The sequence below is a fragment of the Eleutherodactylus coqui genome, chromosome 7 (assembly GCF_035609145.1).
Source record: "Eleutherodactylus coqui strain aEleCoq1 chromosome 7, aEleCoq1.hap1, whole genome shotgun sequence".
NCBI classification, from domain to species: Eukaryota; Metazoa; Chordata; class Amphibia; order Anura; family Eleutherodactylidae; genus Eleutherodactylus; species Eleutherodactylus coqui.
In genome coordinates this window covers 3,481,890-3,501,498 of record NC_089843.1, presented here as the reverse complement: position 1 = coordinate 3,501,498, position 19,609 = coordinate 3,481,890, and the positions used below count along the sequence as shown (strand labels likewise).

The following is a 19,609-nucleotide window of genomic DNA, read 5'->3' as shown; positions in this document are numbered from 1 at the left end:
TGTTTCTGCACTACTGGTAATACACCATGCTGAGGGGTAGGGGTAGGCTAGAGGACGTGGGCGAGGACGAGGACGTGGAGGCCCAAGTCAGGGTGTGGGCACAGGCCGAGCCACTGCGGTGGCCAGGGGTAGAGGCTGGGCCAGACCGAATAATCCACCAACTGTTTCCCAAAGCGCCCCCTCGCGCCATGCCACCCTGCAGAGGCCAAGGTGCTCTACGGTGTGGCAGTTTTTCACAGAGACGCCTGACGACCGACGAACAGTGGTGTGCAACCTTTGTCGCGCCAAGATCAGCTGGGAAGGCACCACCACCAGCATGCGCAGGCATATGATGGCCAAGCACCCCACAAGGTGGGACGAAGGCCGTTCACCGCCTCCGGTTTGCACCGCTGCCTCTCCCCCTGTGCCCCAACCTGCCACTGAGATCCAACCCCCCTCTGAGGACACAGGCACGAGTGCCTACCGGCCTGCACCCACACCCTCACCTCCGCTGTCCTCGGCCCCATCCAGCAATGTCTATCAGCGCACCTTCCAGACGTCGCTAGCGCAAGTGTTGGAGCGCAAGCGCAAGTACGCCGCCACGCACCCGCACGCTCATGCGTTAACCGTGCACATTGCCAAATTGATCAGCCTAGAGATGCTGCCGTATAGGCTTGTGGAAACGGAGGCTTTCAAAAGCCTGATGGCGGCGGCGGCCCCGCGCTACTCGGTTCCCAGTCGCCACTATTTTTCCCGGTGTGCCGTCCCAGGCCTGCACGACCACGTCTCCCGCAACATTGTATGCGCCCTCACCAACGCGGTTACTGCCAAGGTCCACTTAACGACAGACACGTGGACAAGCACAGGCGGGCAGGGCCACTATATCTCCCTGACGGCACATTGGGTGAATTTAGTGGAGGCTGGGACAGAGTCAGAGCCTGGGACCGCTCACGTCCTACCCACCCCCAGAATTGCGGGCCCCAGCTCGGTGGTGGTATCTGCGGCGGTGTATGCTTCCTCCACTAAAGCACCCTCCTCCTCCTCCTCCTCCTCCTACGCAACCTCTGTCTCGCAATCAAGATGTGTCAGCAGCAGCACGTCGCCAGCAGTCGGTGTCGCGCGGCGTGGCAGCACAGCGGTGGGCAAGCGTCAGCAGGCCGTGCTGAAACTACTCAGCTTAGGAGAGAAGAGGCACACGGCCCACGAACTGCTGCAGGGTCTGACAGAGCAGACCGACCGCTGGCTTTCGCCGCTGAGCCTCCAACCAGGCATGGTTGTGTGTGACAACGGCCGTAACCTGGTGGCGGCTCTGCAGCTCGGCAGCCTCACGCACGTGCCATGCCTGGCCCATGTCTTTAATTTGGTGGTTCGGCGCTTTCTGAAAAGCTACCCACACTTGTCATACCTGCTCGGAAAGGTGCGCCGGGTCAGCGCACATTTCCGCAAGTCCAAGACGGACGCTGCCACCCTGCGGACCCTGCAACATCGGTTTAATCTGCCAGTGCACCGACTGCTGTGCGACGTACCCACATGGTGGAACTCTACGCTCCACATGTTGGCCAGGCTCTATGAGCAGCGTAGAGCTATAGTGGAATACCAACTCCAACATATGGCGGCGTAGTGGGAGTCAGCCTCCTCAATTCTTTACAGAAGAGTGGGCCTGGTTGGCAGACATCTGCCAGGTCCTTGGAAACTTTGAGGAGTCTACCCAGATGGTGAGCGGCGATGCTGCAATCATTAGCGTCACCATTCCTCTGCTATGCATCTTGAGAAGTTCCCTGTAAAGCATAAAGGCAGACGCTTTGCGCTTGGAAACGGAGGCGGGGGAAGACAGTATGTCGCTGGATAGTCAGAGCACCCTTATGTCTATATCTCAGCGCGTTGAGGAGGAGGAGGAGGAGCATGAGGAGGATGAGGAGGAGGGGGAAGAGACAGCTTGGCCCACTGCTGAGGGTACCCATGCTGCTTGCCTGTCATCCTTTCAGCGTGTATACTTTCAGCGTGTATGGCCGGAGGAGGAGGAGGAGGATCCTGAAAGTGATCTTCCTAGTGAGGACAGCCATGTGTTGCGTACAGGTACCCTTGCACACATGGCTGACTTCATGTTAGGATGCCTTTCTCGAGACCCTTGCGTTACACGCATTCTGGCCACTACGGATTACTGGGTGTACACACTGCTCGACCCACGGTATAAGGAGAAGCTTTCCACTCTCATACCCGAAGAGGAAAGGGGTTCGAGAGTGATGCTATACCACAGGACCCTGGCGGACAAATTGATGGTAACATTCCCATCCGACAGCGCTAGTGGCAGAAGGCGCAGTTCCGAGGGCCAGGTAGCAGGGGAGGTGCAGAGATCAGGCAGCATGTACAGCACAGGCAGGGAACACTCTCTAAGGCCTTTGACAGCTTTCTGGCTCCCCACCAAGACTGTGTCACCGCTCCCCAGTCACGGCTGAGTCGGCGGGAGCACTGTAAAAGGATGGTGAGGGAGTACGTAGCCGATCGCACGACCATCCTCGGTGACGCCTCTGCCACCTACAACTACTGGGTGTCGAAGCTGGACACGTGGCCTGAACTCGCGCTGTATGCCCTGGAGGTGCTTGCTTGTCCTGCGGCTAGCGTCTTGTCAGAGAGGGTGTTTAGTGCGGCTGGGGGAATCATCACGGATAAGCGTACCCGCCTGTCAACTGACAGTGCCGACAGGCTTACACTCATCAAGATGAACAAAGCCTGGATTTCCCCAGACTTCTCTTCTCCACCAGCGGACAGCAGCGATACCTAAGCAATACGTAGGCTGCACCCGCGGATGGAAGAATTGTTCTCTATCACCATCAAAAACGGGGACATTTCTGCTTCATCAATCTGTGTATAATATTCCTCCTCCTCCTCCTGCTCCTCCTCCTGAAACCTCACATAATCACGCCGAACGGGCAATTTTTCTTAGGCCCACAAGGCTCAGTCATATAATTTTTCTAAACAATGTTTATATGTTTCAATGCTCTTAAAAGCGTTGAAACTTTCACCTGAACCAATTTTTATTTTAACTGGGCTGCCTCCAGGCCTAGTTACCAATTAAGCCACATTAACCAAAGCGATTAATGGGTTTCACCTGCCCTCTTGGTTGGGCATGGGCAAGTTTTCAGAGGTACATTAGTACTGTTGGTACACCAATTTTTTGGGGCCCTCGCCTACAGTGTAATCCAATTAATTTTTTGCCCACCTGCATTAAAGCTGACGTTACCTCAGCTGTGATGGGCACTGCAATGGGATATATTTATGTACCGCCGGTGGGTTCCAGGGAGCCACCCATGCTGTGGGTGCACACGGAATTCCCATTGCGGAGTTGTACCTGCCTGTGACTATTTCTCAAAACCCGCGGTCTGACTGGGGCATGCAGACACCTTGACAGAATGAATAGTGTGTGGCACACGGGTTCCCCATTGCTATGCCCACGTGTGCAGCTCCTGATGGCGGTGGCACAGGATTATATTTCTCATTGCTTCTGTACAGCATTGTGGGCTATCGCCCTGCCCCTTTTAAAGAGGGTCGCTGCCTAGCCGTGCCAACCCTCTGCAGTGTGTGCCTGCGATTCCTCCTCATGGCAGACGCACTTATAAATAGACATGAGGGTGGTGTGGCATGAGGGCAGCTGAAGGCTGCGCAGGGACAATTTGGTGTGCGCTGTGGACACTGGGTCGTGCAGGGGGGGGGGGGGGGTTGGGCAGCATGTAAGCCAGGAGAAGTGGCAGCGGAGTGTCATGCAGGCAGTGATTGTGCTTTGTTGGAGGTAGTGTGGTGCTTAGCTAAGGTATGCATTGCTAATGAGGGCTTTTCAGAAGTAAAAGTTGTTGGGGGGGGGGGGGGGGCACTCTTGCCGCTATTGTGGCTTAATAGTGGGACCTGGGAACTTGAGATGCAGCCCAACATGTAGCCCCTCGCCTGCCCTATCCGTTTCTGTGTCGTTCCCATTACTTTCTTGAATTGCCCCGATTTTCACAAATGGAAACCTTAGCAAGCATCGGCGAAATACAAAACTGCTCGGGTCGCCCATTGACTTCAATGGGATTCGTTACTCGAAACGAACCCTCGAGCATCGCGAAAAGTTCGTCTCGAGTAACGAGCACCCGAGCATTTTGGTGCTCGCTCATCTCTAGTAAAAACCACCGACTGACCCTCTCGCCCACAAAAAGACCCAAGTATTGTGCTAGGTCTTGGTTTTCACGTTCCGTTTGCCCATTCGTCTGCGGATGAAACACTGATGAGAAGGACGGAGATGTTCCCAAGTTTTTTCAGGAGGCCTTCCAAAAATCGGGCCATGAATTGCACCCCCGATCCGAAACTATATTGACCAGTATTCCATGCAATCTTATAATCTCTCTAATGAAAATCCTCACTAATTCAGTGGCAGACGGTAATGTTTTTTAGAGCAACAAAATGGGCCATTTTCGAGAACCTGTCAACAACCACCAACATGGTGGAACAACCCTGTGACAGAGGCAGGTCAGTGACAAAATCCATGGACACGTGCGACCATGGACTACCAGGTACTGACAGCGGCATTAAGGGTCCCTCAGGGCTCTTATGGCGACTCTTACCACGTGCACAAGCTGAACACCGATTTACGAACTCCCAGACCTCCCGTGCCATGCCGGGCCACCAGTAGAATCGGGAAAATAGCTCAAGAGTCCCCTGAACCCCCGGATGCTCTGCAAAAACGGAGGAATGAGCCTCCTCCAGAACCAACAACCACAGGGACATCAGTACAAATAACTTCCCTGCCAGAACCCCCTCCAGAGCTTCTTGTTGATATTCCTGAAGCTGAGCCGGAAGGTTCCGTGTCAGGGCTGCCACCATGACACTGGGCGGGAGGATGCCTTCCAGAGAAGAGTCCTTAACCTCCAGAGTCCCAAAACTGCGGGAGAGGGCGTCAGCTTTCACATTTTTATCTCCCGGCAGGTACGTGACTGTAAAATTGAATCTCGAGAAGAAAAGCGCCCACCTGGCTTGCCGCACATTGAGACGCTTAGCATTCTCAAGATACACTAAGTTCTTGTGATCGGTGAAGACCTGTGTTGAGCCCCCTCCAGAAAACGACGCCATTCCTCAAGTGCCCATTTTATTGCCAACAGTTCCCTGTTCCCAACATCGTAGTTGTGCTCGGCGCTACTGAATTTACAGGAAAAGAAGGCACACGGATTAAACCGTGAACGGCCCATTACTACCTGGTAGCAGACTGCCCCCACCCCAACCTCAGAAGCGTCTACCTCCACGAAAAAGGGCTTCTGAGGGTCCAGCTGAGTAAGCACCGGCGCGGTGGAAAAAGCCCTCTTAAGTTGCTCAAACGCCTCTGAAGCTTCTGGAGACCACGACGTCACATCCGCTCCTATTTTTGTGAGATCGGTCAGCGGTTGTGCAATCACTGAAAAAATTCTGATAAATTTTCTGTAAAAGTTGGAAAACCCAAGAAAGCGCTGAAGAGCCTTCAAGTTATCTGGTTTAGCCCATTGTGTGATTGCCACAACCTTGTCTGACTCCATACACACATCAGTGGGAGTAACGATATACCCAGGAATGACACGCGTTTGACCCCAAATGAGCACTTCTCCAATTTAACATACAATTGGTACTCCCGAAGCCGCTCTAACACCAAATGGAGATGTCTGACATGCGTGTCCCAATCCGACGGGTACGCCAAAATGTCATCCAAATAGACAACCATAAAACCCCTACATAATCGTGGAAGACCGCGTTCATAAACCCCGGAAAAACCGCAGGGGCGTTGCATCAATACTGGTAAAGTGGATCGGCAAACCTAACGCGGTAAAACTTGATAACAGTGGTCTTACGAACTGCAAATGGATAGGGTTCAATAAATGCCTGTCCCCCCCTGTGAAAAGCCTTGTAAGACACACCACAAGGCACCAGTAATTTAGGGAGTACCTGGCCTCCTAGACGACCCTCCCGACAGTCACCTAGGAGCTGAAGTTTACCTGCTGCTTCCGTAGCTGCCTTTCCTGGCAGGATGCCATGCGATGACCAGCCTTGCCGCAGTAGAAACAGAGTTGGTTTGAAGCCCGGAACCGCCTCGCTCTCCAGGACTCAACCGGGCCACTTCCATGCCATCAGCTCCGGGGGTTGACAATGGGGTACCGGCTGTAGAAGTCGCCAGAGACTTAGCACCCTGTTCTTGACACACCTCTAGCTTAGCTTCCCTTCTAGACCTGAGCCTACGATCAGCTCTGACTGCCAATGCCATAACCTGATTCAAAGTAGAGGGTGACAGATGGGACAGCAATAGATCCTTTACATCAGACAGGCCTCCCAAAAACAAATCTCTGAGCGCACAGTCGTTCCATGCAGATTCACCTGAATACTGCCTGAAACTAGAGCAATATTCTGCCGACTGGGGCCCCTGGCGAAGGGCCACCAACTTACTGACTGCGTAACCCGCACGATCGGGTTCATCAAAAATATTCCCGAGCTCAATGAAAAAAGAATCTACCGACTGCAGACAAGCGGAATCAGCCGGTAAGGAATAGGCCCATGACTGAGGACCTTCTCTGAGCAGAGACATAATCCCCACCCGTTGGGGCTCGGACCCAGAGGAACGAGGCCGCAAGCGGAAAAACAACTTACAAGCCTCCCGGATGACAAAGAATTTTTTCCCGTCCCCCAAGAACACCTCAGGTAATGGGCATTTAGGTTCAGGTACTGGATCAGCGGGCACAACCAACCGCTACTCATGATGGCTGAGCCGCCCCAACAGGTCCTGAACCATCCCGGCCAGGTCACGGATCTGACGGGTAATCGTATTGTAGGACTCCACTCACACCGTGAATCCCACCACAAAAACTGCAGGCAAATATTTTCTTGGCCGGTTATTATGTTACAGTACTAGTAGTGTGCAGAGGTACGCACGGCGCGGGTATGTTACAGTACTAGTAGTGTGCAGAGGTACGCACGGCGCGGGTATGTTACAGTACTCGTAGTGTGCAGAGGTACGCACGGCGCGGGTATGTTACAGTACTCGTAGTGTGCAGAGGTACGCACGGCGCAGGTATGTTACAGTACTAGTAGGGTGCACAGGTACGCACGGCGCGGGTATGTTACAGTACTAGTAGGGTGCACAGGTACGCACGGCGCGGGTATGTTACAGTACTAGTAGTGTGCAGAGGTACGCACGGCGCAGGTATGTTACAGTACTAGTAGGGTGCACAGGTACGCACGGCGCGGGTATGTTACAGCACTAGTAGGGTGCACAGGTACGCACGGCGCGGGTATGTTACAGTACTAGTAGTGTGCAGAGGTATGCACGGCGCAGGTATGTTACAGTACTAGTAGTGTGCAGAGGTATGCACGGCGCAGGTATGTTACAGTACTAGTAGGGTGCAGAGGTACGCACGGCGCGGGTATGTTACAGTACTAGTAGTGTGCAGAGGTACGCACGGCGCAGGTATGTTACAGTACTAGTAGTGTGCAGAGGTACGCACGGCGCGGGTATGTTACAGTACTAGTAGTGTGCACAGGTACGCACGGCGCGGGTATGTTACAGTACTAGTAGGGTGCAGAGGTACGCACGGCGCGGGTATGTTACAGTACTAGTAGTGTGCAGAGGTACGCACGGCGCAGGTATGTTACAGTACTAGTAGGGTGCAGAGGTACGCACGGCGCGGGTATGTTACAGTACTAGTAGTGTGCAGAGGTACGCACGGCGCGGGTATGTTACAGTACTAGTAGGGTGCAGAGGTACGCACGGCGCGGGTATGTTACAGCACTAGTAGGGTGCACAGGTACGCACGGCGCAGGTATGTTACAGTACTAGTAGTGTGCAGAGGTATGCACGGCGCAGGTATGTTACAGTACTAGTAGGGTGCAGAGGTACGCACGGCGCGGGTATGTTACAGTACTAGTAGTGTGCAGAGGTACGCACGGCGCAGGTATGTTACAGTACTAGTAGGGTGCAGAGGTACGCACGGCGCAGGTATGTTACAGTACTAGTAGTGTGCAGAGGTACGCACGGCGCAGGTATGTTACAGTACTAGTAGTGTGCACAGGTACGCACGGCGCGGGTATGTTACAGTACTAGTAGGGTGCACAGGTACGCACGGCGCAGGTATGTTACAGTACTAGTAGGGTGCACAGGTACGCACGGCGCAGGTATGTTACAGTACTAGTAGGGTGCACAGGTACGCACGGCGCAGGTATGTTACAGTACTCGTAGTGTGCAGAGGTATGCACGGCGCTGGTATGTTACAGTACTAGTAGTGTGCACAGGTACGCACGGCGCAGGTATGTTACAGTACTAGTAGTGTGCACAGGTACGCACGGAGCAGATATGTTACAGTACTAGTAGTGTGCACAGGTACGCACAGCGCGGGTATGTTACAGTACTCGTAGTGTGCAGAGGTACGCACGGCGTGGGTATGTTACAGTACTCGTAGTGTGCAGAGGTACGCACGGCGCAGGTATGTTACAGTACTAGTAGGGTGCATAGGTACGGACGGCGCGGGTATGTTACAGCACTCGTAGTGTGCAGAGGTACGCACGGCGCAGGTATGTTACAGTACTAGTAGGGTGCATAGGTACGGACGGCGCGGGTATGTTACAGTACTCGTAGTGTGCAGAGGTACGCACGGCGCGGGTATGTTACAGTACTAGTAGGGTGCACAGGTACGCACGGCGCAGGTATGTTACAGTACTAGTAGGGTGCACAGGTACGCACGGCGCGGGTATGTTACAGTACTAGTCGTGTGCACAGGTACGCACGGCGCGGGTATGTTACAGTACTAGGAGGGTGCACAGGTACGCACGGCGCGGGTATGTTACAGTACTAGTAGGGTGCACAGGTACGCACGGCGCTGGACTCCCTGACACTCACCCATGCCAATGTCCCTTCCTGGAGGTAGCCCCAAAGGTGGACAGGTCCAGGCCGCCAACACTGACCCTACGCTGCCTAGTGGCAGGACAGGAAGGAACTGCCGTACCTATGCAGATGACAACCTACTAGTACTGACAGGCTAGGCAGATGGAATAACCAACACGACGGGAGAACCACAGAACACAGACAGAGCTGGATAGGGACAGGGTAACTTCCACTGGAGCAGGACCGAGGTCAGACACACAGGGCGGAGACCAATCAGGCCGGCTGACCGGAGCTCCCAGCCAGCCACTATAACTATATACTAACTATACTATAACTCAGAGATAGAGCACGCGTACACGCACCACATGCCGCTCCCGCACACCAGAGCACGGCGCCACAGCTCGCCGACCTGAACGTGGGCACAATACCATCCCAGAACGCCGCGGCGAACCACGCCACTGCCACCCGGGGTCCCTGACCGGCCTCATGGTAAAAGGAGCAAGTTCAGAGAAGAGTTACCAAGATGGTGAGCGGTCTGCAAATCATGTCCTATGAGGAACGGTTAAAGGATCTGGGAATGTTTAGCAGAAGAGAAGGCTGAGAGGAGACCTAATAGCTGTCTACAAATATCTGAAGGGCCGTCACAGTGCAGAGGGATCAGCCCTATTCTCATCTGTACAAGGAAAGACTAGAAGCAATGGGATGAAACTGAAAGAGAGGAGACACAGATTAGATATTAGACAGTGAGGGGGATCAATGAGTGGAACAGGTTACCACGGGAGGTGGGGAGTTCTCCTTCAATGGGAGTCTTCAGAAGTGGACAGACATCTGTGTGGGATGATTTAGTGATCCTGCTCTGAGCAGGCACTGTTTCCCAGCAGCACTGGCACTCCCAGAACTTATGCCCTCCAAACACAAGAGCCCAACAGGTCCTAGGAAAGGTAATGCAAGATTTGGCTGTGGTGTCGGCCCGCTCCAGCCCAGCATCTGAGTCAGGCCTTCCCTCAGCAGAGCAGTCATGGTAATAGCATGCGGAGAATCCGGGATGGGGGAGGGGGTGAGCATGTTACGTTAGGCGCTCCAATTACCCCATCCAAAAGCCTTCCCTCATCCTTACACTTACGCCGAGCTCTGCCCCAGGTCTATGCATTAGCAAGGGTTTGTACCAAATAGCTTGCTGATCTCGGGGGACCCGCTGCCATCTGCCTCTTACAATTTTGGGAGTGTTTGATAAATTAATGCGCCTGATGATTTCGGGCATGCTTGGCTCTATATGTGCGCGGGCGAACCCTGCCAATCACTCGCCATGTACTGACTGGTATGGCTGATCTCACGGGTGACGGATCGGCCACGTTGCCGCTGATCATTTTCTGATCCCATCTCTAATCCTAGCTCTACCTCCAAGGCTATCCCTAACCCCGGCTCTAAGCCTAGAGGTAATAGTCAGTCTAACCCTAAGCGTAGCATTAACCCTTCTGTACGCACCCCGACTGATCACCGCTGTGTGGCGCCCCTGCGGTACAACTGCTCTAGAACGTGGGGGTCGCGCATACACGCTCGCTCGGAGAGGACTGAGTAACGGACATTCGTTGAATTTCTAATGTTGGTGTGTAGGCCTCTTCTCTGACAAATACGGCATTTATTAGTTTCTCCCGTTTTTACGGAGTCCAGCCGCATACATTGTTTATTGCGCGAAGGCGCTGGGGCCTGGGGGCGCCGGAGCGTGAGGGTGCAGGGGCCGCAAAGGCATAGGGGGCGCAGGGGCCGCGAAGGCACTGGGGCCTGGGGGTGCGGGGGCCTGGGGGCATGGGAGCGCGGGGGTGCAGGGGCCGCAAAGGCATAGGGGGCGCAGGGGCCGCGGAGGCGCTGGGGCCTGGGGGTGCGGGGGCCTGGGGGCATGGGAGCGCGGGGGTGCAGGGGCCGCAAAGGCGCAGGGGCATGGGGGCGCGGGAGCACGAGGGCCGCCAAGGCATAGGGGGCGCGGGGGCCGCTGCGGAGCGCTATTTTTTAACTCCAGTTTCTAAAATGATTACATGCTTTAAAAATTCTGGTAAAACGATATTTCCATCAAAAAAGGTCAAACCGCAAGGAACTAGGAAATCTTTACACAAACAAGAGAACAATCAGCATAAGCAGCTCGTGGGCGCCCGGGGCGGGCATGAGGGAGGACCCGAACACGAACCCCACCAAGACTAATCCCAATTAGAAGGGATATAATAATCCTAACCTTCATTTTAACTTTAACCCTAATTATAAAACAGCATACTCCTAATTGTAACCCCGGACCCTCCTAACGAAGGAGCTAGGCCGAAGACTGACTCTATCCCTAACCCTAACTGTAACGCTGACCCCAACACCGAACCCCATACTGGCCCTAACTATAATCCCAACTGTGAACGTTCTCCTAGAAGTCTCCTTCTATGATGGGCCGAGCCGGACGGCTTCACTAGGAATGCTGAATGTGTCCCTAATCTGGCCTCATATCTAACCTTAATCTCTACTTTAGACCTAAAGGCCCATTTAGATGGGACGATGCCTGACACTCCTGTAGTGTCCCAGAAGAACATCCCGGTCCCCTCCATATTGTCATACATGTTCTGTCTCATGTGGATGCGCTATGCAAAACTGTCATGTCTATTTTCAGTATGTATGTTGCACAGCTGCAGAGTCTGAAGGGTTAACTCCCCTAAACCCATCGCCTGTCAGCTCTGCTGCTGAATGTATCTATCTTACTGTGTCATGTGGTACCAGTGAGGTGGGTATTAGTGTATCTTGACGCCACCAGGAAGTCCTGGTGGAGTCAAGATTGACAGGAGGGTGACGCCCCCTGTAGCCGATTGGCTGAGCTGCAGCGTTCCCTACAGGTCCTGGCAGGGCACTCACGGGAAGGAGGAAGACCTTCGTTTGCAAGGGGGCCTGCAGCTGTTAACATTGATGTACCCCTGCTGCAGCTGCCATTGGCCCACCTGAAAGGCCGTTTCCCTGTCACCGGTTCACAACACAGCACCCCGCTCTGTGTTGAAAAGCAGAGTGGGGTCCATGCACATTGCGGCACGTGAAAGGCCATTTCCCGCCGCCGGGTTAGAAGACACCACCCCGCTTTGTGTAGAACAGCAGAGCGGGGTCGGCATTACAGACGGCACAGTGCATTCAAGCGCCGCAGAAGGCGCTTCACCACCCCAACCCCCCCCCCTTCCCCCCCCCCGCCGCGCACCGTTCGGCAACAGGGAGGACACAGCAGTGGGAGAGACTTTCTGACGGCATGCAGGCACAGCAGGAGCACATCAGGGACTCGGCAGTGCCGCGCTGCACACCCTCTGAGCGCTCCTGCTCACAATGCATCAGGACAGCAGGGACCCTAGTGGGATGCCGGAGCAGAAGGACTACAGTTCCAAGGCCACAGCAGCGGACACGGGGTAGAGACAGTAAGCACAGCTGCTCAGTTGCTTTGCTTATGGCTTTCACAAATGCACTTTCACAGCTTCCAGGACCTTACAGCTTTGACCCGATTGGGAGCTGGGAATGTGAGAGGGGCGTTCCTCCTGTCAAACCCTGGTGGCATCAAGATACACTAATACCAGTGAGGTGATAAAAGTGAGTGTCTGAGAGCAGGAAGGGGTCTTCTTTCTGTGTTGGAGCAGGGTTCCATCTTACCTGCTGCTCGGAGCTAACACAGAGCCGTAATAATAATAATAATAATCTGTATTTGTATAGCGCCAACATATCCCGCAGCGCTTACATAGACGGGGGATACAGAGAGACAAACGTACAAACATTACAGAACCACGGTTACATTGTAATCAGTTGATTGATACAATAGGGGTGAGGGTCCTGCTCCAACGAGCTTACATACTACGAATATTGGGGTGAGGGTCCTGCTCCAACGAGCTTACATACTACGAATTGTGGGGTGCAGGTCCTGCTCCAACGAGCTTACATACTACAAGTAATGGGGTGATACAGAAGGTAAAGGGGCTGGAGATGGTCACGTTATGGCGGGGTGGAGATGTACACGGTATGGCGAGGTGGAGAGTGAGCGATGTTATACAAATAGACAATGGTCAGACATTTAGCCGTGTGACAGCAGAAACGGTGTGACTGCAGGAGCGGTTTATGATGGCTAGCAGGGATTGCAGTCAGTAGGTCAGGGAGCATGTTATCAGGCGGAGTACAGAGGGGTTTGTTTAGGGAATGCGGTATGCCTCCCTGAAGAGGTGCGTTTTTAGAGCACGCCTGAAGTTCAGCGAGTCCTGGATTGCTCGGGTAGCCTTTTGTAGTGCGTTCCAGAGGACCGGTGCTGCTCTGGAGAAGTCTTGGAGGCGGGAATGAGAAGTTCGAATTAAAGGGGCGCGCAGTCTGGTTTCATTAGCAGAGCGGAGAGCCCGGGCTGGGTGATGGATTGAGATGAGGGAGGCGATATAGGGGGCGCTGTGCTGTGGATGAGGGATACAATATAGGGGGGCGCTGCGCTGTGGATGAGGGATACAATATAGGGGGGCGCTGCACTGTGGATGAGGGATACAATATAGGGGGGAGCTGCGCTGTGGATGAGGGATACAATATAGGGGGGCGCTGCGCTGTGGATGAGGGATACAATATAGGGGGGCGCTGCACTGTGGATGAGGGATACAATATAGGGGGAGCTGCGCTGTGGATGAGGGATACAATATAGGGGGGCGCTGCGCTGGGGATGAGGGATACAATATAGGGGGGCGCTGCGCTGGGGATGAGGGATACAATATAGGGGGGCGCTGCGCTGTGGAGGGCTTTGTGGATGAAGGTGGCGAGTTTAAATTGAATTCTGTATTTAACGGGCAGCCAGTGCAGTGACCGGCACAGGGCAGAGGGGTCCGAGGAGCGGCTGAACAGGAAGATGAGCCTGGCCGCCGCATTCAGGATGGATTGGAGAGGGTAGAGTCTGGTGCGGGGGGCCGATCAGCAACGAGTAACAATAATCGAGTCGGGAGTGGATGAGGGCAACACTAAGCGTTTTTAGCGTGTCCACGGTGAGAAAAGAGCGAATTCTTGCGATGTTCTTGAGGTGCAGCTGACAGGTTCGGGCCAGAGATTGGATGTAGGGGGTAAAGGAGAGATCAGAATCAAATATGACCCCAAGGCAGCGGGCGTGTTGTCTAGGAGTTATGGTGGCGCCACACACTGAGATGGAGATGTCAGGATGAGGGCGGTTAGTGGAGGGTGGAAACACCAATAAGTCAGTTTTAGAGAGGTTTAGTTTTAGGTAGAGAGAGGACATGGTGTTAGAGACAGCTGATAGACAGTTAGTGATGTTTTGGAGGAAGGGTGCAGAGATGTCACTGGAAGAGGTGTATAGCTGGGGGTCGTCAGTGTAGAGGGGGTATTGGAGGCCAAATCTCCTGATGGTTTGTCCAATAGGGGCTGTGTAGATAGAGAAAAGAAGGGGGCCGAGGACTGAGCCCTGGGGGACCCCAACAGCAAGGCGAAGGGAAGGAGAGGTAGAACCAGCAAAGGAGACACTGAAGGAGCGGTCAGATAGGTAGGAGGAGAACCAGGAGAGGGCAGTGTCCTTTAGGCCGATGGAGCAAAGCATACTGAGGAGGAGTTTGTGGTCAACAGTGTCAAATGCTGCGGAGAGGTCGAGGAGGATCAGTAGGGAGTAATCACCCCTTGATTTGGCTGTCAGTAGGTCATTGGATACCCTTCTAAGGGCAGTTTCTGTCGAGTGTTGAGGTCGAAAGCCAGACTGTAGGGGATCTAGGAGAGAGTGCTCTGATAGGTAGCTTACAACACGGGAGTAAACCAGGTGTTCTAGCAGTTTGGAGATGAAGGGGAGGTTTGAGATGGGTCGGTAGTTGGCAGCATCAGTCGCATCCAGAGTCGGCTTCTTTAGCAGTGGGGATATGATGGCGTGCTTGAAAGAAGAGGGAAAGATGCCAGAGGACAGAGAGAGGTTGAATATAGTGGTGAGATGGCAGATGACCACTGGGGAGAAGGAACGGAGGAGGTGTGAGGGATGGGGGTTGCTAGCGCAGGTGGTGGGGCGAGCAGAGAAGAGCAATTTGGAGACTTCTTCCTCTGTTGCTGGTCTGAGTACAGACAATGAGCAGGAGCTAGATGCAGTGCTGACAAGACTAGGGTCAGGGATAGTCTGGGGTTGGGAAGTTATTGGGGGTGAAAAGTATCAAAGAGCCGTTTAGGGTTGTGCGATAATGAGGAGACTAGAGAGGTGAAGTAGACTTGTTTGGCGCGGTGGAGGGCGAGGTTGTAGGTTCTGAGCATGAATTTGTAGTGGAGGAAGTCTGCGGACGTTTGCGATTTCCTCCACAGCCGTTCAACACTTCTAGAGCACCGCCGGATGAAGCACGTTTGAGGCGTGAGCCAGGGTTGCCGTGGTCTACATCGGATGGCTCGGGTCCTGGGGGGCGCCGCTTCATCCAGGGCATGTTTGAGAGCGGTGTTGTAGTGAGCGGCAGCCAGGTTGGGGCAGGTGAGGAGAGAGATGGGGGACAGAGAGGACTGTAGGGATTCAGCAAAGTTCTGGGTGTGAATGGCCTTTAGGTTCGTGTAGGTACTGTAGGTAGGTGGGTGTGGAGAGATGTTAGGGAGCGTGACAGAGAAAGAGAGGAGGTTATGGTCTGAGAGCGGGAGAGGGGAGTTAGTGAAGTTGGCAGCAGAGCAGAGACGGAGGAAGACCAGATCCAGAGTATTGCCATCCTTGTGAGTGGGAGAGGCTGTGAGTTGAGAGAGACCAAGGGAGGAGGTGAGCGAAAGAAGCTGAGAGGCGGATGGGGAGTTGGGGTCATTAGTGGGGATGTTAAAATCGCCTAAGATGAGGGTTGGAATTTCACAGGAGAGGAAGTGGGGGAGTCAGGCGGCAAAGTGCTCCAAAAACAGGTGAGGAGCACCTGGGGGGCGATAGATAACTGCTACTCGCATGGACAGCGGGCGGAAAAGCCGTAGCGTATGTACCTCAACTGATGGAAAAGTGAGTGAGGGTACAGGGGGGGTGACCTGGTAGGTACATTTCGGGGAGAGAAGAGCACCTACTCCTCCGCCATGCCTGTCATCAGCTGCCGTGCCGGTGAAGATGGAGGAAGAGGAGCGACTACCCTTAGCCCATGTAGAGTGGATGTAATAGGAGTGAGTCCAGTCCAGAGAGAGAGAACACAACCCCCATCAGCCTACTTCACACCAACCAGGCACCCGTTCACACTACAGGCATTATTTTTCCTGTGTGCCGTTTACCAATGGGATCCTCACACAGAGGTACGTGATTGTGACCCCCATGTGGATGATGTGCGGGGTGCATCTAGGCTAAGCCTTCTTCTAAGTGATTTCTTGCCAGAGGGTATATGGAGAGCTTCTTGTCTTTTTCCCTCCTCCGGAGTATATATAATGTCCAGGACCGGTGACATATAGATAACGTGAACTATAGGGTCGTATTGTTCCTGTGTTCCTCCCAACCTCCGAGCTTCTGCCTGTAACTGCTGCCGTCAATCTACCTGTAATTACCTGCATGCAAAGTTTATCCAAGTAAAGTTTTAGCGGGCCTCCACCGTTCCTGAGGTCCCGAGGTACCATACACTTGTCCAGTGTTTATTACTACGCCGCATAGAATAACAGTGTGGGAACGGTGGCGTCACGACCTGATATATATGTATACTTCCATAAGCATTCCCCCTGTGTTACACCGTGACAAGGACTACCCCTCCAGTCTCATGCACAGTAACGGTGTGTGTTTGGTCCATTACAATTTTTGGCGTCTCTCACAGGATGTCCGCCGCTACACTCGCCCCCGGGGCACATACTGGCTGCGGTGCTGCTGCAGGGGAGCTAGTACTGTTGGCTCACAGCGGGGCGACTGCAGCAGATTTCTCTCCTCACTCCCCTGCCCCTCTCCATTCACTCATTTACACTGAACGCTCATCATCCATCCTTCAGGATTTTATGCTGCATAAACGATGAGCTGATTGATGATCGCTGAACGGCCGCTATGTGATGTCAATGGAGAGGGGCGGGGGAGCGAGGAGGGAAATCTGCTGCAGCCAACCCCGCCAGCACTACTAGCTCCCATGTGACAGCAGAAGAGCGAGGGCACACAGGGAGGAGTGACAGGGATCGTGTGCTCAACACTCATCCCATCTAAATGGGCTTTAGCACTAAAGTTAATGCTAACCCTAATTCTAAATTGAACCATATTCCTAATTGTAACTCTGGGACCCACCATAACGTTAAACCTAATCCTAAAACTAATCCTAATGTTAGACCTTTCCCTAAACCTGATTGTAAGCCTAGTCCTTCCTCTGAATTTAACCTCAGTCTTGTATAGAAGGTCCTTCAGCTCGCGGTGTGGAAGATCCTATTATCTCCTGCCCCTGAGTTTATAACTGGTGAGCAGGTGGTTCTGATTGCATTATGATTTGCAGCTGGTAGATCCGGTAGAACAATAAGTAGATCCGGTAGATCAATGAGTAGATCCTAGGTTTCCTCATTAATGTTCTCATATTTCAGCTGCCCTACCAGCCTTCTCTTTGTCTCGACGGATTGGGCATCCATATCAGAATCGAACACCTCCAAAGAGGAAGAAGCCTCGAACGTCATTCAGCCGTCTCCAAATCTGTGAGCTGGAGAAAAGATTCCATCGACAGAAGTACCTGGCATCTGCCGAAAGAGCCACTCTGGCCAAATCTTTGCGTATGAGCGACTCTCAAGTCAAAACATGGTTCCAAAACCGCAGGACAAAGTGGAGGTGAGGTGACCATAGGGGCGCAGTATGTTGGAGGCTCTTCCTGAAGTCTCCATTATTAACTAAAGTTAAAGACAGGTCGGGAGAAATGGATAACGGTTGGCCCTGTAGTGGGGATGGACCTTCTGTAAGGCCACTTTATTCCATTAACGGATTCCAAGAGACAGCTTACAAGTCTTATTACATTATAGCTTGTGTGCAGTATGGGAAATGGTGGCACACACCCCGGACAACTAGTATAAATGTCCATCTTGGGGATTACTGATCAGGAGATTGAAAAGTGGGTTCTATCAAAGTCAGCGACTGGGAGTTAGAGAAACCCCCTAAAATAGAATGTGACTCCTTCAAAATTGGAAGAGTATTCTTATAAGATCCCGATAAGATCTTCTGTCCCATCTTAATGATGATGATTTGTGTTCTCAGGCGTCAAACAGCTGAAGAAAGGGAATCTGAGCGCCAGCAGACAAACCGTATGATGATGCAGCTTCAGCAGGAAGCATTCCAGAAAAGTCTACAGCAGTCTCTTCCCCGAGACCCCCTGTGTACACACAACTCCTCACTCTGTGCACTGCAGAACCTACAGCCTTGGGTTGATGACACGGCCAACTTATGACTTAGATCTTCATTTGAAGAGATGAACATGCGATATAAGATGTGTGGATGCTCTTAGGTCCACGCACTGATGAACTCTGGGAGGCCAAAACATATGTGACCACCAGGAAATCTTACATGTAAGGCAGACTCTGCTTGGTAGAACTCCTGCTCTTGGTGGGATATGTGGACATCAGGAATCATTTTGAAACTAGAAGATAACGATGGGGAATGGTCAGAGTAAAATCTTCTGTTTTGTGTAGTGGATCTTAACTCTAACCCTCCATTGTATCCTTCATCTCCACCATCGCACTACTCTCCAATACTCACTTATCTCCTTCCCCTTGCTCTTTTCTCACACCTTCATCTTTAATATTTCCCCCATCTGCTCTCCTCCTCTATCTCCCTTACCTCCACCGTGTCCACCATCTTCTTAATCCACCATCTCCTATATTTTCACCAGGTTCTCCTCCTTGATCTTGTCTCTCCCCTACCTCCTTTGTCTCCACTGTCTCCCCTTCTTCTTCATCCCTTTGCTCTCTTCCACTGTCTTAATATCCAATATCACCTCAATATCCGCTATTTTCTTCATCTCCCTTATCACCATCATGTCCTATAATCAGGTATATGATTTGTTGATCATCTCCTTCCTCATCACCTTCTCTGCATCCTTACTCTCTACATCTACTTGATCTCCACTATCTCTTCCTTATCTCCACCATGCCCTCCTTCTCCTTGCTCTCCACCTCCTTACTCTACACTATTTCTTCAGTCTTCACCATCTTCTCCATCTCTTTAACCTCATTTATGTCCAACATGTCCTCCTTCTCCACCATCTTCCTTATGTTTATATGCATTATTTAATACATGATTTGGTATTCCTCTCCTCCACCTTAAACCTTCTCTATACTGTGTAATCTAGAACCTCATCCTCCTGACTAGCATTGTACATTGGATTATCTAGAACTTTCACCTTGTTGACTACCCTTCCCCTCTTTAATGAAGTGGATGGACCTGTATCTAATACTTCCAGATATAAGAGGGGATTATGGGTCTGGACCATGTTTTGGTGTATGACTACTCTCCGTTCTGGTCCCTGTACTCTGATCTTCTCTTGTTCTTGTTAGCTTTTATGTAACTAGTAAAACCAGTCTTTTTATGTCTTCACACTGCTTCTTGCTCCATACTGTGAGGGAACACTCATTATATCAGTAGCCCTGCCCCATTACCCAACAACACTGTTCCTAATACATGGATTCACCAGAGACCTGAATGCTGCGCACTCTAAAGGCCCATTTAGACACAATGATTATCACTCAAAATTCGCTCAAAAGCCGTCTTTTGAGCGATAATCATTGGGTAAAAATGTGCCCATTTTTCAGTTTTCTGCTGAACGATGGTTTTCAGGTCTGTTTCAAAGCCGTTGATGAGTAGAACAGCTGATAAGCAGG

The 19,609-nt window shown here is 52.5% G+C and overlaps 1 protein-coding gene across 1 annotated transcript in view; it reads left to right on the top strand.

Moving 5' to 3' along the window:
- The window catches only part of TLX2 (T cell leukemia homeobox 2), an 86,922-nt gene extending 67,597 nt beyond the window's left edge, over nucleotides 1-19,325 (top strand). The window contains exons 2-3 of the mRNA XM_066572803.1: nucleotides 17,333-17,570; nucleotides 17,991-19,325. Of these exons, the coding sequence (XP_066428900.1) occupies nucleotides 17,333-17,570; nucleotides 17,991-18,180 (428 nt within the window). The 3' untranslated portion in view covers nucleotides 18,181-19,325. The remainder of the gene's footprint in view (nucleotides 1-17,332; nucleotides 17,571-17,990) is intronic.
- The last annotated feature ends 284 nt before the right edge of the window (nucleotides 19,326-19,609 follow it).